Below are 21,925 nucleotides of genomic sequence, written 5' to 3' on the forward strand. Positions count from 1 at the left end.
GGCAGGATGCTGCAAGCACTTTGCGAATCGTCTTGTATCTATCCACAATGCCCTCAGGCGTATCTGGTCCTCTTTCCAACGAGCCACTTTTCGAGGGCTTCCAGTACTACCCTATGTATGATATCCATGTTGTACACCACCTTTTTGCTCTCCTGGCAGGCCATCCTGTCATCCAGTGGGCCGCCGTATGCATCTCGTTCAACCATTATGCTACGTCCTGTTGTCGAAATCCATCCAAACAGCCGTGCTAATGTTACAACTCGGGCTGATCCGTTTGGATCATGCACCCTGTTCGTTTCTCGTCAACACACATCAATCATTTTACTCGCTGCAGACGATGAAGCGGAAACTGCCTGTAATTCGGTCATCGGAACTCCAGGAACCTCGGTCTCGAGGCAACTATAGCAGCAAATACTGCTTCACAAAAAATCGTCAATATGACGCAAAATTTCCTTCGCTTCACCTTGTTGAGGAGGACTTCGTGGATCGATCGTAGTCGGAACAGCCGGCTGGGTCGGAGCGTCATCCAAATGCATGGTCGGCGCCCGGATATGTGAAAATCCTATGACCCCTGGACTCGGCGTTGGTGGAGCAATGGAATGGATCGATCTAGCAGATCTTGGGCCGCTAATCAGGAGTTCCCCGACCGAATTGGAAATCCCAAACGGTGAAGCCAGGAACTCGGTGGCTCTGGGCGAGAACAAAGATGGTGATTCCGGCACATCCTGTGACGCCAGGTCCATCGACGGTCGTGAGATGTGGATCTTCATTGGAGCATTAGGCTCGTTCTGCGGTCGCGGCCGATGTGGTGGTATTCTCAAAGGATGTGAATAATTTGCCATTTTCCGGAAAGGCAGTTCTCGTGGCTCGACGCTCTGCTTCTTTGCTGCAGGCTCGGCTTTTGGCGGTGTGGGAGGCGTGGCATTGGATTTGGGAGGTAATGCTGGCTGCGAGCTCGGTACAGCAGGAGCATCGGACTTTGGCTCGTCTTTCGGGAACAGGGGCACAGGAGGTAAAGCCTTGTCCAGCTTGATCGATCGCAATGGATTCGCCTTTGGTGTTTTTGCATCGTCGTCTGACACGGGACCTGTTTCGGGCCTCTGATTTAGTGACGACAATTCCGGATTGCTGAATGATAATGAATCTGGAGGAGAGTACTTGAACCATTGTGGAGGCGCGGGTCGTCCACCGTTCGCGTATGTGCCCTTTTCTATAGCGACCCGGAAGTCGCTGAGCTGATAGATCAAGCTCATGTTTGGCCCTACCCATCGGCTCTTGCTTTTGACTTGCTGATACATAGAGTGAAAGTTCTGCTGATACCCTTTGTAGAGGCCATATGCAATAACGAGCGAAGCAGACCGACTGACTCCGAGCTGACAGTGTATGAGCACACGCTTGCCGACTTTGACACGCTCATCAATGACGCAGCAAAGAGGCCACAGATCATCCAAAATCTCGGAATTGTGGTCCCAAGGCACGTGCAAGTACTCAGGATCGTTCTTGAGCAATGACGATGGCCGAGGAGTTGATGGTGTGTTCTCTGGTTGGAACTCCCAGGCTGACTTGAACGAGAGTTCGGACAATGCAGTCTGCGGCTCAATGATGGAGTTGCGATTATTCCTCCACACCGACATGACAGTATCCGTCTCGCCTGATGAGGCTTCAAAGGGATTCTTGATTTCTTTTGCGCAGTTGATGACAGTGTCGAACTCCTTGGCTTCCTCTGCTTTAGGCTCCAGATACAGCCAGACACCACAATCATATATCTGTACAGGTCCTTCAGTGTAGCCTCGTTCCGGCGCCTCGAAAGACCGTCGAGGCTCGTCCTCCTCCTTCAAGCCAGGCAGTTGAACGCCTGCAGATTGATGGCTCGAGACACTCGATTCAGAGCCAGGTCGAGAATGTCCAGCACTGAATGTCGGAAGAGACAGATGTAGTCCCATCGAAGACGACGTGGTAGGTGTCTGCAGGGAAGGCAACGAGGGCGATGTCTGTAAAGTGAGGAGGGTTGGTCGTGAGCTTGGTGTGGGTGGCACATCTCCCAGGGCGCGAGGGAAAGCAAGCTGATTGAAGCCAGGCGTCCGGATCGTCAGATTCGTTGGCTTTTTTCGAGCGCTTCGTAACGGCTCTCTCAGCGGCGATGCTGGAGCAGAGAATGCATCCGTCCTGCTCTCAGCGCCGTGGGAGGTGGCGGGACGTAGACTGACTGTCGTATTCATGTTTAGAGACAGGTTCTTGACATTTCGACTCGGAGAATCAGACCGTATATGGGATTGTATCGATAATGGCGGCCGCTCTTGCGTTGTTTGATCTGGTCCGTTCTCTGAGCCATGGTCAACATGCCTGATGGTCTGCATGATGTTTCTGAAAGGTGACGGTGGAGGATTTGAGGATGAAGCCGACTCTGGCGACGATGACGGAGACGGGTCGGAGAAGATGGGTGAAGAGTGGGTTGTTGTAGGACTCGAGGCGCTAGAGGCAGTCGTGGCTATGGAGGTGACACTGCCTCGGTGATAGATTGGATATGGTAGAGCGTGGCTATTATGTTGAGTTCTTTGAGCATTGATGTTCAGTTGTCCAAGTGGCGGTTCTGTCTGCTTCTGTGAAGCCTCGTCTGCAAGCTCTCTTTCTATTGAATGTGGATCGCTGCCATAGACGGACATAAAGGATGGGTATGGTGTTGACATGGCAGAGTTGACAATGTGTACCGGCATGCTCGGACTTGAAGGGATGGGAGATAATTGAGGCTCAGGCAGCGAGCTCTTTGGCGAAGGAGGAAGTAGGCCAGAGGTTATTGTATAGGGCCTGAAGCCATGCTGCAGAGGTGGTGGTCGAGATCGAGAGCGAACTGTCGGTTCGTGAGGTTCAGTGACCAAATCGAACGACCTTTTTCTGCTATGCATGTTAGGACGAGAACCTTTAGTAGACGCCATAGCAGCAGCAGGAACTGCAACGAGGGGGAAGCTGCGATCATGACATGCCCTCGCTCGCGATAGAATGTACAAGCAAGGTGGAAAGGCAGCATACCGTCGGCGACAGGCAAACAGCCAAGACGCAGAATATCCTGAAAGTAACAGTGACAGCGACGCAGTGCTCCGGACAACGTGACAGTTGCGAAACTGCTTGGTGGAGAGCAATGGTCGCAGAATGCGGAAGTCTGAGGAGTAAGAGGTCTTTGAAGCGTTTCGAGTCGCAGGTGGAGGCGCAGCAAACAGTGAGAGTAAGAGTCAGGCTGCTTCGAGTGAGGCTTGTGAGAATACTATCACCCGGTCCAGCCGTTGTTGTGTCGTGGTTGCTGTCAATGCGACCGTCGAGGGCGTGCGCTTAGTGCACGGGCAGCTGAAGTCGCCTTTGCTGGTGGTGATGCGCCGAAGCGGAGGACTGGAGCGATGCGCCAAAGCCAATACTCGGCCTGGGGATAGCTGAAGGACTCCGCCCCAAACTGGTCAACCGTGACACTTGTAGTGAGAGTACTGATTGTCTGCGCTTGGTAGCCAGCAAACAAGGTGATGCTGGTACTGAATTCACAAAAACAAACGAACGACAGCAGGAACTTCGCAGCGCTGAGGGGGTGGAATGCTCAGGGTGGTGCAGCGCTTCCAGCAGTTCCTGGCAAAGTCGTAACCCTGTCCCGCAGGTTGCAATTGGACAGTCCACACCTGAAACTGGCGGAGCCTTGAGTCTGTACCTAACAATAGCCGCTCTCGGAGCCGCCAACTGGAGCCTTGTTCTTCGAATGAATGTCTCTTGTTCTCCTCTTGCGCGGTGCGATTGGCCGCAGAGCGCAAGAGTCGATTTTCGAAGCTGACCGTCGAGGCCCTTCGTATGTGAACAGGATGCAAGTGACGCTGGTAGAGTCGAAGACCAGAAGATGGTTGTTGACGTTTGCTCTTTCCGCTTCAGCTACGCAACTACTTTGGCAGGCACGATGGCTCTATGACCGTCTCTTACTGCGTAGTCGACTTGCCCAGGTGCTCTAATTTCAAATGACACGGGCTCCAGAACCCCCCGTTGTTGGCCAAAGCTCGGGCCAGAGATCCTAGATGTCAGATTTATGCGCCGGATCTGGCCATCTCACGCATATGGCAATAATCCCTAATTCTCTACTTCGTGAGACCACGTCCTCGAGCTTGATGGCATTGACCAGGAGAATCATGACGACTGCAACGTTCATTTCGACGACTTGCCATCAGCATTGACACCGACTTACACAGGCAGAAGCTCAGCCTGATCGCCGTCCCCATGAACGAACCCCTCGACCCATGATCAGCAAATTGCAATTTCTTCAACATTCCTCCACTCACTACAGTTTCACCTTTTTACCCCCAAGCCTGACACCCCGAACAGCGAACAGGAACATGCTGACCCTTCATCTCTCGCTGTCCATCTTCTACTGCAGAGGTACGAGCTCCGTCATCCACGTTTGCAGATCGCCATCTTGCATGAACACGCACGCGACACTGGAAATTCCTACTGTTCCACCGTAGGATCCGAGACCACAACATGGGTCATTGTACCAAGAGACGTCACTGACTGAGCTCGCTACGAGGTTCGCGTGTCAGACTACGTGAAACTACCTTGCTCAGAAGTCCTTCAAGCTCGCATCGTGCATGCTGGTTACGGCTGAGGAGATTATCATTATGGTAATCCCGTCATCTCGCCTTCGAGGACGATCTTCTCGACGAAGAGCTGCACAAGTTTTTTGGAACACTGGAATGCTGGATCTCATCGCACTAATCGTCACCGCCGTGGCAGCAAGGTGTTGCCAAGGCTCTTGAGACGTGCCATCGGTCCCTACATCGAGAGAAGCATGCAAAGCGAAGACATTGATTTTCGCAGAATGACCGCAAGAACTGGTTATTGATCCAGACTATCGAATACCAAGCAGGCTTGCGACTCTTCACATGTCGAATCTGGGATGATGCTTCCTCCTTGACGGCCGAAGTAGGATTTTACTTATGCGACCAGCTCATCCCTGCTCGTGAAACTTTTCGACCATGTGAAGCCGAGGCTGTTCCTCTTGTCACGATGTGAGTGACACATCCGCCATGTCGTCCCTCTGTCCACGGACTCACCAACGCTGTCGATCTACATTATCCGAGTGTAGCACGTTGAGCAGCTGACCTAGGTATTCCGAGGACGCTGAGTCTGTGGAGGTCCGTTCTGTCCCGGCTCATCTTGAGGCGGCGCATCCCGTGGGGGATAGATGAGGTCAACTCCAACAGGACATATCCAATCGAACAGCCTGGGCAGATCGCCACGTGCTCGACTCCACAGGATTGTCGGCTCATCGAGTTTCTCTTGTTCGCACTGTGAAGGCGGCTGTCCCTCTGCAGGCGGCTGCACTGGAGGAGGTGCAAACTTAGGATCAGGATCCGGGTGCTCTCTCTTGTACTTCAGTGGCTGAGGATCGACATGTAGATAGTCTGGATCCTTGGGTTTTGTGTGAGTGCTGGATACTCAATGCGTGCCCAAACGCTGTCAGACCTCCACCATTCCGATCCTTTGGGCGCAAAGATATAGGCGTCCTGATGCATTGCAGCCCGACCGAGAGCCTGGTAGTAACAGTGGTTGAACAGGTAGATAGGTCTGATGTCCTCCTCGCCATCGGAATCTTCTGTCGGCATAAAATCAGTTGGATATTGGACTTCGAATGCATCGGAATTTGCGTTGATGAATCTTTCCTGCTCGTCGAGCCCTGCAGTCTTGTCAGCCTCCACCAAACCAAGCCACTTCGCTTCAACAGTCAACATACATTCCGTGTCAAATGGACCGAGGGACCAATAGAACTTCAGGTCATCGCCATTCCAAAAGTGCTTCTGCTTTAGCCAGCCTCCTACCCACGCCAGAAGAGACGCCCGGTATTCGTTGCTGTCATCTTTTCGCTCGGGCACTGGATAGCGTAAGTTGGAATACTATACATATTTGTCGCTGTTAGCATCATATGCTCTTGGGAGAATTTTGATAACAGACGCTTGTGGGTCACACCGTCTGGCCGTCGGCTGTACTTACAAACACTGCGGGACGATCGACATTGACACCTTGACCATTGTGGGGATTTTGGAGTTGCTCGACGATGTCGTCGACAGATGGGAGGCGAAAGTCACAGTCGAAGCCCGCATTGTCTGCAGCTGATCTGCGCACGCATTGTCTTCGGTCGAGGTGGCTGGTGTTCTTTGTGTTCACGATGTGTGCCGCTCCATTCGGGTGGGTTGCGTGGCTGGCGTCCGGTTCATGTGTCACTAGGTCCAGGTGGGATGTGCTATTGATGTCCGAAAAGCGTGTCGGCCACGCGCAGGCCCAGGGCCCCAGGAGCAGTACCGAGAAGGCGAGTCTGTGGAAGAACATACTGACAGGTCGGGACCGAGCGTCGTTCTGGAAATTCGCCTTGGTGAGTAGGTGCTTGTGATGGACTGCCTCCCTTCTTGCAGTGGAGACTCATAGGGATGGATGGATGGTACGCAAAAACTTCAGAGGCTTCACAGGCTCACGATTGCAAGTGAAGTCACGCGTCTCAGATGGCAATGACTCAGCTAGACGTTCTCGACAAGTCGTTGAACAGGGAGCCCGGCTCCTAACGGTGCCCTCCCTGGCCAGAAAGTCGGCGGTGAATCCGTTTCACGAACTGACGCTCAAGTGAGGCTCATTCAAAATCACCTACCTGACCAACGAATCAACATCACACCTGCAGTGCCCTCCTGGAGCTGGGAAACGATCACGAGGCCAATATGCTGAAAACGCCCAGTACCTGTAGCCCCAGCCTGAGAGAACAGGTTGCCCGGGAGCTGAGTGGCAAAGTGATAGCGTGGATGAGGTAGGCTCAGAAGAGATAGATGCAGAGAGAATCGCCAGATCAACATTGCACTCTGCCAGATGTTATGTATCGCGTTGCCCGCATGGCCTAACAAACTGTGTACTTGAGTATATTCCTTGTCAACCGGCTCGCAATAAGTCGTTGGAAGATGTCTGTAATTACTGCTCATAGCTCTAGATATGGACCACGAGTCCCCGGGCATTCCTGTATATTTTGCTCCTAGTTCTTTGGTGTTTCGGCAACAGCCTGCCGGCTATCTCGCTTTCGCTGCCGGAAACGCCATCTCAAAATACATCCTCGACGTAGCCCGATGCGGCTGGATCCGCAGAAATCGCGCCGTCACGGCTTCAATCTCCTCCCACGCTCGCAATCCCATCGTGACAGTGGCATGTCCTACAAACGCTTGGTGGAAGTACCCCTCCACGACTCTCTCCGCAGTATCATCAGGGAAAATACTCGCGCGCTCCGCAAGCGAGGTTACCCACAATAACCACAGCCAAAGCCGCGCGTGTCGAACCAGACCATCTGACGATTTGCAGAAATGATACGCCTCGCGAAGGTGAGCGAGCACAGGGCCGTGTGTGCCGTAGATCTTGTACAGCTGCGTGTACGCCCGTCGCTCCACATCGATAGGCTCGTGATTGGTGACGGTACGAACGGCGTACGCACCCACGATGCCGATTGATGATTCCGAGTAGAGTTGGTAGAGGTCGTCGGTGGGACTCTTCGAGTCGCGGATCTGATCCAGCCCATCGTTGTAGCTGTCAATGAGATTGCAGCAGCTGAGTGCGGCGCGATACCCAAATGCTTCCATGAGAGCGTCGTCAAGGAATTGCGGAGCGTACTGCAGGGCCTGGCAGAGATCGTGGATGAAGCGCATCTCGCGAGTGCGACCGAGGAGATGCGGATTGATGCTAGCGGCCTCGAAACCGTCGGGTAGAGGCGTTGGCCAAAAGCGAGGCACTCTAGACGCAGTTTGGCAGCAAACATGGTGCGAAGGTGAGGTGTTGAATCGATGAAAGTCTCGCACGTCAAGATCGGTCGGCGTCCTGTCAGTCCGCATCGGAGGCATTCGTGCCAGCAGATAGACGTCAGTAACCTTCTGTCGAGTATCACGGATTGGCCATAACCTCGCGCGAGCTGGCCCAGGTTTCTTGTATGTAAAGCCGAATTGTCGTCCTGTCGTGCAGTCATTTCCATGGACACGACGGAGAAGACTTGTTTCAGCAATGCCAGATTTGGATTGCTTCCGGAAGCCGCCATTGACTCTCGAAGGCTTGCATACGCTAGCATTTTGAATCGCGCTGCCAGAATCTCCAGGCGAGGATTACCTGTCACAGCAGCAGCGGCGACAGCGAGGCGGGCAAGGTTCGCATATCCTGTTCCCGGCTCCGCCATCGCCTGCTGCGACGCCTGCGCGAACTTGTTTGCAAAGCTGCCATGCTTATCGTCGCCCTTCTCGATACCTATAGCCCATGGCGTGAACATGCTGGAATTGAAGACGAGAAGTTCATGAACCTGTGACGTGATCGGTATCGATGTCGACACGAATGGATCATAATTGCCATCCGTGTGTGATGTGATTGGCACGGTTGGCATCACCGTGTCCTTGGCCGCCTCGGTCTCATTCGAGCCATCACCGCTGGCATCAGTGAGTACACCAGGGCTGCTGTCGGTGGTCGGTGTGTTGGCAGACTGATCTGTCAGCTCGCCAGATAAAGGTCTGGCCACATACTTCGGTACGACCCTCGAGATCTGGAGCTTTGGCGCCTTTGATAGCGCCTTTGCATCCTCTGAGACCGAAGACTCGCTCTTTGTGAGCTTGGGCTTTCCCTGACGCCTTCTGTCAGCGGCGCGCCGACTGAGATGTGTATTGATAAATTTGCGATCGTCCGGTTTTGAAGGATCAGTGCCGGCCTTTTGAGGGACAAAGGCGAGGACCAATTGCTTCTTCGTCATTTCGACTTCCCATGGTCACGGCACTCCCAATCCGTCCGAGTCCGAGGGTCGTATCACGTTGCCTGTTTCAGCGTCTTGCATGGGTGGACAACCACGGTCGACTTATGGAGGGTGCCTTGCAGCCTCGTAGCCATGTTGCACAGAATGAGATCGTTTCCCCGCAATACGAGTAAGAACGAAAGATGTTTTGTTCCCCGGCAGTTCTACCGGTCAGGTTCGATCGTTTGGCGGAGCTCGCCGTCTACGCCATGACTAAGCGTGAATCATTGATATCTCGCGATGACAGCCACACTCTTCATTGCATTGCCGACGCGCTCAAGGACGCGATCTTCTGAAGATCGTACGGGTTCCAGCGCAATGGAGTGATAAGTTCGAGATGCGTTGACTTTGACTTCACAGATCGGCATTATCATGTCGAACTCAAAGACGTGCACCTCCAAGCTGTGGGGACCACAACGGAGTTGTACGATCTAGGCCGAGGTAGTAGACCGTGACTTACGTCTCATGATATTGATGACGATCTGACCATGGACGGTCTGTAAGTACTGCAATTGCGAGCGACTGAACAGCGACAGCCCATACTTAATCGATCGCCGCAAGCAATCATATCGGAAAGCACGACCTCGACCACACGGCCGACCGCGCGTCATCGCTCCTACCAATGCAGAGCTACAAATCGATCTCGTCCCATGTTAGGGTAGTATCACAGCAGTTTCGTACACGGAGCCACGGCCTACAAGCCACAAGCACTGCGAGATCATGTTCGAGTCCATGGTTTTCCACCAGCCATCTTTCCCAGAAACGTCACGCTCACGCTCGTGGCATCGAGTATCTCCAGAATCACGACCCCGACTTGACAGACTCCCAACGTACCGTCCGGGAGGCCATCTCCAAAGTCTGCTCTCATTTCGATGATCAATACTGGTCCACGTGTGAGAAGGACCACCGCTTTCCAGTCGAGTTTCAACAAGCCATTGCAAAGGACGGTTGGCTAGGCATCTGCATGCCCTCCGAGTATGGGGGCTCGGATCTGGGTATCGCAGAGGCCGCCACCATGATGCAGACCATCGCAGAATCAGGTGGTGCGTACGCTGCTTGCTCGTCAGTTCACATGAACATCTTTGGTCTCGAGCCTGTCCGCAAGTTTGGGACGAACGACCAACGACAGAGGATGCTGACACCACTCATTGCCGGCGACGAGCGAGCTTGCTTTGGTGTGACGGAGCCCAATACAGGCCTGGATACGCTCAAGCTACAGTCTCGTGCCGCCAAATCATCGGACGGGTCGTACTATACACTCTCCGGGTCCAAGATCTGGACTTCGACCGCCCAGGTTGCCGAGAAGATACTGATCCTGGTTCGCACTACACCCCTTGATCAAGTCAAGAAGCGCTCACAGGGCTTGTCGCTCTTCTACACCGACCTCAACCGCGACTCTGTACAAGTTACAGAGATCCCAAAGATGGGTCGTGCCGCGGTGGACTCTAACGTGCTCTTCTTTGAAGACTGGAAAGTACCAGCCTCTGACTTAATCGGTAGTGAGGGTGACGGCTTCAAGCAGATCATGGTCGGTATGAATGCTGAGCGTGTGCTAATAGCTGCCGAAGCACTTGGCTGGGCTTCGCTGCCCTCCGGCGCGCTGCGATCTATGCCTCTGACCGACAAGTTTTCGGACGCGCAATTGGCCAGAACCAAGCAATTCAACATCCGCTTGCGGAGAGCTGGATGCAGCTGGAAGCAGCAAGACTGATGATCAATCAAGCTGCCAAGCTCTATGATAACGGCTATGAGGCAGGTGAGTATGCTAATGCTGCCAAGTATCTTGCTGCAGAGGCAGCATACACGGCCTGTGAGCGAGCTGTGATGACGCACGGCGGAATGGGCTACGCGAAGGAGTATCATGTCGAGAGGTATTTCCGAGAAAGTATGATACCTAGGCTAGCGCCTGTATCTCGCGAGATGATATTCTCCTACATCGCGGAGAGGGTCCTGGGCTGCCCGAAGAGCTACTGATACAGTGGACCACAATCGAGCCAAGCCATGCTCTGGAGGGAAGAAGTCGGTCAGCTCCGCGTGTACCACCACCAAGCGCCGCCCGCTGCTGCAACTGGAGACACCCACAGCGCCCACTCGGCCAAGGAAATCACGATCCGTATGCGCAGGGCAAAGTCCAGAGTCTTCTTCAGCGAATCACCTTCATTGATGTGCGGAAAATCCGGGTTGTCTTCTGGTATGTCCTTGCCCAGAAAGTCGCACAACGGTTTCCAGCCATCGCTTGGATGAAACTCGAGGAGGTTATCTTTTGGCACAAGCCTTCGGACCATCTCATTGTGTCGTTCGATACCGTATTTCTTGTATGCCTCAGGATTATACATGTCGCCACCACTCCAGATATTGAGGCAAGACCAGGTCATGTCATACCATTCGCCTCCATATCCCTACAAGCAGAACGTCAGGTTGGAGCAGTAGACAGCGAGGATATGTCGGCTTACCGGGTCGAATATTCGCAGGTAAAACCACCTGAATTTACCCGTCAAGAAATACTGCCTTCGTCAGAACATGGCTGCATTGTTGCCCAGATTTACTCACAAGGAAGTTGTCCATGATCGACTGTGTCCACTTCTCCGTGTCCCGGTTACTCAAGACAACCTTAGCGTCTGGATATGCCTCCAGCAGCTCCTCGACAAACAGAGCTGTTGGCGCGTCCGTCACGGCCTGTCAGATGGACCACCGTCAAGTCAGCAAAGCCGCTGAGTCGCAAAAGCCCGAATCTTCTTAGGAGCACTCACATCATATCTCCACAACATCTTCTCGAAGTCCTTTCCCTCCCAACGCTTGCCCTTGCCATAGTATTTTGCGCGGACTGCTTTGCCCCAGGCTTTCGGATGCCCATTGGCGCCGTTCAGGATAGATTCCGCCATATGGTACGGTTCGTAGCCGAGCATTTTCAGTGCGGTGTACGTCGACAAAGTTCCCGTTCGCGATACGCCCAGGGCCAGCACCTGCATGGGCTTCTCGCGGGGCTGCTGGGGGATCTTGGGATGTGGTGGTGGCAGAGACATCCTGACCAGAAGCCACTGCTGATATGGCTCCCTGCTCGAAAGTCTACGTCAATGTTTGGTGTTCTGCGGACGTGTTCTAGAAGACAAGGAGAAGAACGAAGGAGACGGCTTGTCGTTCATATATGCATAACGGATGTCGCATCGGCAATCAGTTTGTACTTCCAGGTCTCGTATCTGGAAGAGCAACCATGCTGGCGGGCTTTGCAGGGATCTTCATAGTTCAAGGCGTCTAGTATGCGAGAAATCGTGTTTAGTGTGCTCCAAGCATTTTCCAAGCAGCCACGAGTGTTTGGCGTGGGCTAAGAGCTTCCTCATCCAGCTCTATACACATGTTTTCGGTCGTAGTGCCACTGCCCAAAACCCACACCTGGGGACCGTTAGACATCAATGTTATTAGACGGCGAATGATGTGGCCCGCGATTTCCAGCTGTTGGGCGAGGTTACAACTTGGCGTGCATCATTTCAGCGCACCCACTTAGTCACCGCCCGCAGAAAACAGGCGACCGCCTACGCCGCGCCTGATTCGTGCAATCTCAAGATCCGGCTATCGGGCCTCCCAGTTTTGATTTTCGAAGATCGCATCCTTTACTGTATGCGAGAGCTAGTTCGATCCTTCCAAGATATGCGTCGTACGCAAAGGGGCTTCCTTCCTTGAGAATCATTCTGAGGACGACGGAACGCTGAAGCAGAAGCCTGGATGTGTGACGTAGAAAAGGCTGGGGAGTTTCTGATTTCGTAATCGCCCAGCCCGTATAGCAAAGACATTGCCCGAAAGCGCCACGCGAACACGAACAATGCTGTCCTTCGGATATTTTGAGTGGGACGAACGAGGAAGCTCGTTAGGCAAGCTGAATGTAGGCGTGCTGACCTAAGTGGTGCTGTGCCCACAGTGACCATTAAGATCGAGACGAGCAAGTCTAGGGATGCTTTTAGGCGTCCAACGTCAGCCCTACAGGTGTAGTATTTGCCTTGTCGCCTTGGCGTTTATGCGTACTAGGTAGGCCAAGGGGTTCGCGAGGAAAGACAGCGTTTGAAAATTTCAGGGTCCGGGGCAGAATATTTGTCGAGTCGCTGTGAGCAATGACTCTTTCGATTGTACCTACTGCCGAGCACATGATTATCACTATATTAATTGGGACGAAGTAAAAAGATGTCCGCTCTACAGCGTGGGCTCCCGAGCGGCCAGATCGCAGCCATGAGGCGGTGTTTCTCGATCATGCAGCGTCGACGCCAGAATCGGACTCAGACTGGGGGGGGAGAGCCAGCTTAGACAATTCAAGGATTATCCGACTGCCGCGCCGCCACGATGTCCTCCCAGGTTGGGTTCTGGTACGAGGTCCCGCTCGGCGAAGGCGGCGTCGAGCTGCTTGAAGCTGGATATGGATTCTGCGAAGACGGCGGCGGCGAGCCACCTGACCCTGGAGCCGGAGCTGGGGCTGGAGCGGGTGTCGGACTCTTGGATCCCCAATCTTCCTTGAAGATCTCGGCGCACTTCTCGGCAACCATATACGTGGGTCCAACAGTGTTGACATCCGGAAGGAACGGGAAGATACTGATATCGCAGACGCGCAAGTTGTCAACCCCGTAGACTCGCAGACGGGGATCGACCACGCCTCCGTCCTCTTCTGGCAGCATCTGGCACGTGCCGCTGGCATGCCAGTTCGGGATCGTATTGGCCTTGATGAACTCGAAGATCGTGTCGTCGTCGGCATCCTCAGGAACGTTCTCCAAGCCAGGCAGCACTTCGCCGTTATTGGGACCAATGGTGAATTGCTGCAGTTTTGGGTGCGATAGAAGCTTTCGCAGGTCTTTGAACGCATTTATGCCAATCGCACGGTCTGCGGGGTGCTCGTAGTAGTTGGGGTTGATATTAGGGTCGTCATACATGGAAGTGGACTTAATTGTGACGTTCCCACGGCTCAATGCCACGCAAGTCTGCGCTGTGAGCGAGAAGTAGGATTCGCTCGACTTGGGGCGGTAGTACGCTTGACTTTCGGTCTGAACTGCGCCACCACCGAAGAATGTTGGACCGCCTGGATAGAATGCATCCTCGTACAGGAACTCGACATGGGATTGATTCAGCAATCCGGCATCGACGACAGCTCCAGCACCTATGTCGCGAAGCTTCTGTTCGCTCATACGCTGGAAGCCATTCGTTATCCCGGACGGCGCAGTCCAATGTCCGGTAAGGTCTTTGTAGTATTGCTCGCGAGCTGCTTCCTGTGTAGAGGCGTTTGCATACATCACGCTGTTGGTAGAGTCTTCCTGAGCTAGGGCGACGACACTGAAGACGTGATGGTCGTTGAGACTAAGTATAGATTAACGGGGATGACAGCCATCGTGCAGCGGACTCACTGTTGACCGACGTTCTCATTCACCTTGACGGGCTCGATGCCGAATTTGTCAAGTGGCTCTTGAGGACCAACGCCCTAGGGCCTGTCAGCAAGACACTTTGTAGATAGGGCTCTATAGACCCACCGAGATTATGAGTAGTTGAGGCGAGGCGAACGCGCCACCAGAGATGATAACTTCCTTACTGGCGCTCACGACAAAGAATTCTCCCGTAAGGTGGTCAGTGAACTGCAAGCCGGTCGCTCTCGGCGTCTTCCCAGTGGTGTCGAACACGATCTTCTCCACATTGGAGTCGTGCAGAACGTCAAGATTTGGCCGGCTTTTTGCTTGCTGGTAGTAGCTGTCGAAAGCCGAGCTACGTCGCAGTCTGCCATCGAGGTTTCCCGTCCCCTGCTTGACGCCTGTGTTGTTGCCAGCGTTCAGCTCTTCGACAATGGGAATGTCGATGATTTCGCATGCTTCGATGAATCCGACACATGAGGGAGCCACATAGCCCTGATAGCCAATCTGCAGTGGCCCATCGCTGTACGCGGAGGGCTCCCACGTCGTATAGGAGTGATCCCAGTCTGGGTCGTCAATCGGCGGGTTGAAGTGTGTTGACTTGATAGCAAGAGGATAAAGGTCATCCCAGCCCCATCCCGGGTTGCCGAGTTCAACCCAGTGGTCATACACACTGGCGGTACCACGACCATAGTAGAGCCCATTTGTAGTTGAACTACCACCGACAGCTTTTCCTCCTGAAGGGGGTCAGTACGAGACTCCAGATCCTGCTGTATGCTTACGTCGGTAGAACAAAATTCGGTCGTCCAGGTGTGTTTGTGGAGTTGTATAGAAGTTCCACTAGCCACCATGATGTTAGCCATCTTCGCCTCAGTGAGTGTGCTTCACACCCGAACCGTGTATCAGCGGCGCGATCATCGACTGGTGCCGTGTCGCGTATGACTTACGTCGATGGCAGTACCCCCGAGGAATTGGTTACCGCCTGGCGATTCGTAATTAATCACCACGGTGGGCTCTGGCCCTGCTTCGATGACAAGTACCCGAAACTCAGGCACCTCCGTAAGGCGATTTGCGAGAACCATGCCAGCAGTGCCACCTTTCACAACAATCAGCTAGAACATCAACAAGTCACGAGACAGGACGCGAACCTCCAGCAATAATGAAGTCATATTCTGCGAGGATGTTAGTTCCACGTTTGAGACGATGAATAGGACTTGAAGACCCGGCGCCGAGCAGACAAGCTGCCAGAAAGAGTGGACGGTACATATTGGTTTGGACAACGCACTGTGAGCAGGAGAATAGAGCTGTCGGTCAAGTCATCTTATATAGGCAGCGGGCTCCGTGGATTACCTAGGCGCTTTGAGGATCACCTCGTGTTGAATTCGAGAGCATAATTCGACTTTTGCTTGATCTGATGCGCAAGGGAATGGCGACGCTGCGATCGTCGATGCTCACATCCCGAGATGACTTCAAGAGAAGGGCGTCCATTGTCTGTACACCTTGGCTGACCCAGCTGAGCAAGTGATGGAGCCGGATTAGAACCGTCATTTTGACATAATTTCGTGCCTTATTGAGACCCATGTTAAAAAGCTTGGAATGTACCGTCACAGCCCTATGCTGTCTCCGCAAGTTTTCCATCTGTGCTTCCTACCGTATAACGAAGATTGAAGACGACAACAGACTCCAATTTTCGGGTAAGCAATCCATGCTCAATCATGCGACCGTCGGGACGAAAGAGCACAAGGAGCGGCTTACCTCAGTACCCGTCGGGGCTCTGCCAATGCTCTGTGCAGGATCGACCTGAGTTGGCGGACATCTCTAAAGACAAGATACTCCTCTCAATTTCGATGCCATTCCGAGAGAGTGACGACGCAGACATACCATCCGCACAGACAGACATGTTCGGTCGATCTCATTCACGACAAGAGTCCAAGGTCAAACACTTGCTTCATTGAAACGAAGGGGATGCCTTGTCCCCGGACGAGAGGATCTGCAGATCAGTAGGCTGATTCTGGATCGATGTACCTGTCCCAATGCTTCGTCTGCCATCAGGCAGCTTGGCAGCCGCCATGGTTGGACATCAGTCCGCTTGTGTACTTGGGGGTGGTCGTAACAATTGTGTATTCTTGGCACTCCAGAGTCATCTGGGGAGATTAAGTTGTGCAGCTCAGCTCGGTTGCCGCATTCGACAATCAGCACTCCGCGACTTCTTGTTGCAGAAAGTGCTCGGATATAGGCATTGGTTGATGAGCAGATCATTGCAGCATACTGGTGATCTGTTTTCAGCCTCAAACAATATTCGACCTGCCCGTGGCGGGATAGGAGACGGTTAAGCACTCCGTGATTGGTCAACCTCGTCTAATGTAATCTGAGCACACATACGTATGTCAGCTTTTCATAGAGCATAACACAAGGAAATTGGTTTAGCACTTCCATGTGCCGACGGCGACCAGGGGTCCGGTCAACTACGTGATATCATGATGTGTCATTTTCAAAATGATAATTATGCGTAATTTATTATAGCTGACAGCAACACCCTAACCCTAGGCATGTGACTCAGTTCAGCCAGGGCCTTCGGCCCTGGCGAAAATTTTCTGGACAGCAACACCACTGAGGAGACCTCCTTCTAGATTTGGTTAGCGTGTCATTAACGCAGTCACGTAAAAAACTAAATCATGTCTACTACCCGTGGACGCCCCATCATCAATAAAAAGCGAATTTGATGTAATTAACGGACCCCTGACGGCGACGTATGCATTGGGTGTGATGGGAATATCCGGGTGATGCTCTACCGAGAAGCTTGGTGTTCCTGCGGACCTGCAGTCGTTCAGATGGCCCGAAAGCAGTCAGCGGTGTAGTTTGCCTAACGCAGCCCATGCGGGCTTCGTAAGTTCAGAACCGTAAGACCTTGGCTAAGCGATGACGTTGGGATGTCATGGATCGCGCTTTGCAGCCTCGCGAGCCAGTCGCAGAACGTCACGCGTATACAAAGCCTGCCATGTTAGGGAGTACCCTATCGAGAAACTGTACACACCAACTGCCAGCGTGTACAGGTAAGGTCGATCTAGGTACTAAGTAGGTAGGCACGGTGTTGACGCTCGAGCCTGCATCATTTCGGAGACTTGACTTGGCAGGGACTTTGGTCATCTCCATCTCGCCCGTCGTGATTGGTCGACACTGCCTCTTGCACTGCCTGCAAAATCCGCCTTGCTACTTCGCCATACGATCGCCACTGCGCTGCCGCAATGCTGCCTCTCTGTTGTTCGCAAGATGTCCATCAGCCACTTGCCCTGCGTTTCAGTGGAGAGGACTTTTGTACTCTTTGCAGACATCCCGCTGTGATTGGCGCGTTCGACGTCGAGATCATGCATTAGACCACTGCGCCAACGAATGAGCGTAGATGCTGAGCCACAGACGTACTTCACGATGGCAAGGTAAGTCGTCCTATATATTATTGTGAGTCACCGTCTCTACCTTTCCCTTCTCGTCCGTCACACTCTCGTACTGTATCGCAAGCTACAAACAGAATATTCCAAACTTCCATACCAACCACAAACCATCTCAAACGAAGCCAAATCAAATCACCTCTAGAGCATGAGTTACTATAACCAAAACTATCAGCAAAACGCTGGGTATACCGACCAGTACGGTCAGTATCAGTCGTATCAACAGCAGTACCAGCAACCCACGTACAATTACAACCAGGGGTACGGCCAGGACTACAGCCAATCAACCGGCTCCAACAACCAATACTACAACCAAAACAATGGCGTCCAAACCCAGCAAGGCGAGCGTGGCCTTCTAGGCGCCGTAGGCGGCGGCGCAGCCGGTGCCTACGGTGGCCACAAAGTGAACCACGGCTTCCTTGGTGCTATCGGCGGTGCCATCAGCGGCCACCTCGCGGAAGAATACGCCAAGAAGAAGCGTGGCAACCACAAGCACAAGGCGCAACATCACAATGCTCACGGCCAGAAGAACAGCATGAGCACCCTGGGCGGCGGATCCGTTGGAAGCGCGATGTCATCGATCTTCTCCTCGAAGAATGATAAGATGATTTTGAGTAGTGCACGCGCAACGGTTGTTTTTGAATTGGACGGGGACGCCTGGAAAGTTTATCCCACTGATCCACCCATACGCCAAATGTCTCTCTCAGAATAACAATGCTGCCGATCGCCAACATACATACCGGAACATAGCACTTTGGTTGCACCCTTCCTTGCAGTCTCGCCTCAAGCGATTGACGGGGTGCGACTCAATGTGTCTTCCGAGGGCAGGTCAAGATTACGAGACGAACGACAAGTAAGTATACCGGATGGCTGGGAAGCCAAGGCGAACAAAAGAGATGCAAGGAGTCGTGTCGACTGACGGATCACTGCGTCGTCGGGGTTGAAGCTTGTTGAACTTCAGCCTCTGCGAAAGAGAGAGGAGATTGCTGGTGAAAGGCAACTTTGTGACATTACTGTTGGGCAGCACAGACGAAACACAGCGCAAACGCTACGATGTAGGCGGCGCATTTACTTGTACTTTTTGTGATTCCGGAATCATTGGCGTCTAGCAGGCTAGGTAGTTTGTTGTTAGTCTCTATGATACACAGTCCATTCCAAACATCTTTCTACTGAATCGTGTCGTCTTCGTGCTATAATTTCGTGCAATTGACATTTGCGTGAGATCGTTGAAGATTGGCGTTGCCGCTGCTCAGCATGACTTGGCATTTCATCGAGCCTCCCCCTATCTCGTTACTAGGGCGACTTCCCTTTCCACATGGGTTATATATTCCAGTGACTGAACTTCCCTCCAACAATCGCACCCAAAAAGCGATATGTTGTTCTTGAGGAAAAAACTCTCGGCGACAGTATGGGGCACTTCTTCCCTGCCACCCTTCCCTCGGGGTGTGTGAGTACTGTTAGGACGGTTTCTAATGTACCCTTTCCGATCAAAGTTATCGCGAAACCTGGTGTTAGTTTTTGATTTTTGGGACAGGGCAGGTTTTCTGTTCGTGCGAGTAGTGCTGAGGAAGTGGTGATGGTGTTAGTAAAGAGGCAAGTCAATGTTGAGCGAGATGTCAGGTGAGACTGAGGCGTGGTTGAGGAAGATTCGCCAAGGCGAGATCGCTGTAATCATTTGAAAGAGAGGACAGTGTTTCTTGCCAACATTGCACCGATTCCGTCCTGCCAGATCGAAACTCCTTGCGAGATACACAACAACAGCTCATTAAGTAGCACCCGGTAACCATCCGGCACCCCCAATTACCCCTAAGTTGGCAGCTCAACAGGACCCTGCAAGAACTTTCGCTCAGGACCAACCCTCCGCTCCTCCCCTTCCATTGGTGCTGGCAACTCCTGAACCTTCTTGCCTTCGAGCCCATCTATATCGCGCGCGCTCGGCAGTTCGCTGAGGCTATACCTTGGGTCATCTCCGCCGGCACTTACAACCGTCGGGCTGATCTCCGCTGGGTCGTTCGGGCTTCCCGTCGGAATTGCTGGTTTGGGGTCTTTTTCGTAGGCCGGCGGGGATTGACCTTCTTCGTCCGATGATGAGGGTGCTATTGCGGGTTTTGTGGTAGCAGCGGCTTTCGCTCGTCGCTGACGTCGTCGGAAGACCCATAGCGCGAAGGCGATCAGGCCAGGCCAAGGATGCCGCCAACTACGCCTCCAGCGATAGCTCCTGCATTCGATCCTCCGCCACTTCCGCTAGAGCTCGATGGAGGCGCGTCATCATCCGGACAAATTGACTCGATGACTACATCGGGAGCCGCGCCCAGAAGCACCTGATTTGAATCAGATCTCTTCGCCTTGCCCATACGGAACTGTCGCTTTACATGGTCCATGACTATATAGTTCTGACTCAAGAACGGCAAGCCCATAACGCCACGCGCGAAGATTACCGCGTCATCAGGAACAGTCACGTTCTGTAGCTGGACCAGTGTCGACTCGTGGTTGTAGATCTCGTACTCGCCTTTTTCGTTGTAGTCGCGCGGCTTGGTGAAGAGCTGGTCGGCGGGAATGACGGACTCGTAGCCGTTCGCGAGCCGGACGGTGAGACTGCCGAGAGACGCGTCGATGGGCATGGTAAGAGAGCCGTTGGCTTGGGGTGTCGCACCGGTGAAATTTGTGAACCGGTCGTATGCATCTTGCGGGACCCACATCGTCCGTATGGCGGATTCGAGCTGGAAGCCGAGTGGTTCGGTGATGAGGTTTTCGGACCTGCCGTCAGGCGTAGTATAGGTCAGAGCATCGACGGTGAAGCAGTTCGGGCAGTCATCGGAGTATTCCATATCGCTCAGGTCGCCCTCGACGCGTGCGGTGTCCCAGCCGCCGATGACGAGGAGGCCATCCTCCGGAGACTGGATGCTGCGCGAGCCGGCGTAGAGGCCGAAGGCTGTGGAGGGGCTCTGCTTCGTGTTATATGTGTTGGTCAGGATAGTGGATGCGTTGCCGAGGCCGATTCCGCCTTGAGACTCCACGACACCACTGCTCATGAAGAGCGGAAAGCCGGAGCTGGAAATGTTGGCGCCATACTGGATGTGTTCTTGAAAGAATATGTAGTTCGCGGCCGTGAAGAGCTCCTTGTCTGTGGTCCCGTTCCACTGTGCGCGAGTGACTTTGGTATATGATGAGCTGGCTTCGGGGTCATACATCCCGCCCAATCGCCCGGAGCATATTGCCTGGACCGTGGAGTTGCATTGTGCCTGATTGAAGACGAACGTGTCTGAGTCGCTGAGTGAGATGCCTAGACTGACGATCTGCTGCGGTGTCCCGATTCCAAACTCGATGCCGCGGGAGACTGATCTGCCGTCAGATGAGACTGTCACATTGCTGATGGGCAGCTGGAGCGGCGCGATGCCGTTCTGGCAGGTCATAGTGACTGCAAAGTCGCGATCTCACAATGCGAGAAACATGGCAGTCGTCGTGTCTGCAGCTCTGTGTAAAGCACTACTGGCGAAATTTGGGCAGGTTCGGAACAGGCAAAATCAAAACTTGAGAGGTGTGGGCCACGTCGCGCTCACTCTCGGCCATGACGAAGCGCATGCACCTTATCGTCACTCCATCGTCCGCGAGACCGCCAGTTCTCGCCGGCGCTGTCCTGCCGCAGGCTATCCCGATGGTCCTTGGTCGTGACACGGCATCGGCCAATGAGTAGGCGAACGCATGCTGCCACGTTCCCACCGGTCCCCATGGCTCGAGATTCTGCTGCTAATCGGAGCACAACTTACCTTCTAGCAGCTCTGTGGTTGGTCGTATCAGTGTCCAACTGTGATGACAGCGGTACATGGCTCCTACTCTGGTCTAACGTCAGGCCCCACCCCAGAACGCCAAGCATTTTGGAGCGTCCTGCCAAGGTCACTGCCAGGTGATTCAACGAGCCACAAAGCTCTTGCTTCTTCGAGCACTGGCATCCTATCAGTCTGGCCTACTATCACACACATCTTAGTGGACAATCACAGCATCCGTCTGGCTCTCAAGGCTGCGACCAAAGGGAAAAGCCAATGTCCAGTAGAAAAGGTGAATAGGGAACTCGACACATATCAAGTTGCTCTATCTTATCAAATATTGTCCTTTAGCACCAGTCACTATGGCCGCCTCCGATCCTTGAGTATGCAGTCTAGCCATCCAAGCAGTCATCCCTCCATGCAATTGATCTATTCCGCTACCACGACTGCTTGACTCCGACCAGCTTGACAACAGCCATACACGCTGACCATACTTAAGTATCTAGCAGTTACCTTTTCTCATCCTCC

The 21,925-nt window shown here is 53.3% G+C and overlaps 8 protein-coding genes across 8 annotated transcripts; 2 read left to right on the forward strand and 6 right to left on the reverse strand.

The window, feature by feature from the left end:
• Positions 1-419: 419 nt before the first annotated feature.
• On the reverse strand, positions 420-2,714 carry AB675_8719 (Tyrosine-protein phosphatase pmp1; the record flags this gene model as incomplete). Its single annotated transcript, XM_018149189.1, has 1 exon — positions 420-2,714. The coding sequence occupies one exon, from the start codon at positions 2,712-2,714 to the stop codon at positions 420-422; it is 2,295 nt and encodes a 764-aa protein (XP_018004436.1).
• A 2,410-nt stretch (positions 2,715-5,124) lies between these two features.
• AB675_8720 (uncharacterized protein) lies at positions 5,125-6,348 on the reverse strand (the record flags this gene model as incomplete). The annotated part of the gene is made up of 4 exons (XM_018149191.1): positions 5,125-5,433; positions 5,478-5,698; positions 5,756-5,915; positions 6,013-6,348. 4 exons carry the CDS (start codon positions 6,346-6,348, stop codon positions 5,125-5,127), a joined length of 1,026 nt encoding a protein of 341 aa, XP_018004729.1.
• A 719-nt stretch (positions 6,349-7,067) lies between these two features.
• AB675_8721 (uncharacterized protein) lies at positions 7,068-8,773 on the reverse strand (the record flags this gene model as incomplete). Its single annotated transcript, XM_018149192.1, has 2 exons — positions 7,068-7,863; positions 7,914-8,773. The coding sequence occupies 2 exons, from the start codon at positions 8,771-8,773 to the stop codon at positions 7,068-7,070; spliced, it is 1,656 nt and encodes a 551-aa protein (XP_018004498.1).
• Positions 8,774-9,434: 661 nt separating this feature from the next.
• AB675_8722 (Acryloyl-CoA (NADH)) lies at positions 9,435-10,523 on the forward strand (the record flags this gene model as incomplete). Its single annotated transcript, XM_018149193.1, has 1 exon — positions 9,435-10,523. One exon carries the CDS (start codon positions 9,435-9,437, stop codon positions 10,521-10,523), a length of 1,089 nt encoding a protein of 362 aa, XP_018004272.1.
• A 313-nt stretch (positions 10,524-10,836) lies between these two features.
• Positions 10,837-11,835, reverse strand: AB675_8723 (uncharacterized protein; the record flags this gene model as incomplete). Its single annotated transcript, XM_018149194.1, has 4 exons — positions 10,837-11,211; positions 11,266-11,316; positions 11,363-11,488; positions 11,563-11,835. The coding sequence occupies 4 exons, from the start codon at positions 11,833-11,835 to the stop codon at positions 10,837-10,839; spliced, it is 825 nt and encodes a 274-aa protein (XP_018004648.1).
• Positions 11,836-13,110: 1,275 nt separating this feature from the next.
• AB675_8724 (Versicolorin B synthase) lies at positions 13,111-15,453 on the reverse strand (the record flags this gene model as incomplete). Its single annotated transcript, XM_018149195.1, has 6 exons — positions 13,111-14,143; positions 14,191-14,264; positions 14,314-14,924; positions 14,970-15,027; positions 15,135-15,283; positions 15,336-15,453. 6 exons carry the CDS (start codon positions 15,451-15,453, stop codon positions 13,111-13,113), a joined length of 2,043 nt encoding a protein of 680 aa, XP_018004433.1.
• Positions 15,454-17,781: 2,328 nt separating this feature from the next.
• On the forward strand, positions 17,782-18,345 carry AB675_8725 (uncharacterized protein; the record flags this gene model as incomplete). The annotated part of the gene is made up of 1 exon (XM_018149196.1): positions 17,782-18,345. One exon carries the CDS (start codon positions 17,782-17,784, stop codon positions 18,343-18,345), a length of 564 nt encoding a protein of 187 aa, XP_018004196.1.
• Positions 18,346-19,439: 1,094 nt separating this feature from the next.
• Positions 19,440-21,046, reverse strand: AB675_8726 (uncharacterized protein; the record flags this gene model as incomplete). The annotated part of the gene is made up of 2 exons (XM_018149197.1): positions 19,440-19,769; positions 19,835-21,046. 2 exons carry the CDS (start codon positions 21,044-21,046, stop codon positions 19,440-19,442), a joined length of 1,542 nt encoding a protein of 513 aa, XP_018004574.1.
• Between the last annotated feature and the right edge of the window lie 879 nt (positions 21,047-21,925).

The sequence above is a fragment of the Cyphellophora attinorum genome, assembly GCF_001299255.1.
Source record: "Cyphellophora attinorum strain CBS 131958 chromosome Unknown Contig3, whole genome shotgun sequence".
Taxonomy (NCBI): domain Eukaryota; kingdom Fungi; phylum Ascomycota; class Eurotiomycetes; order Chaetothyriales; family Cyphellophoraceae; genus Cyphellophora; species Cyphellophora attinorum.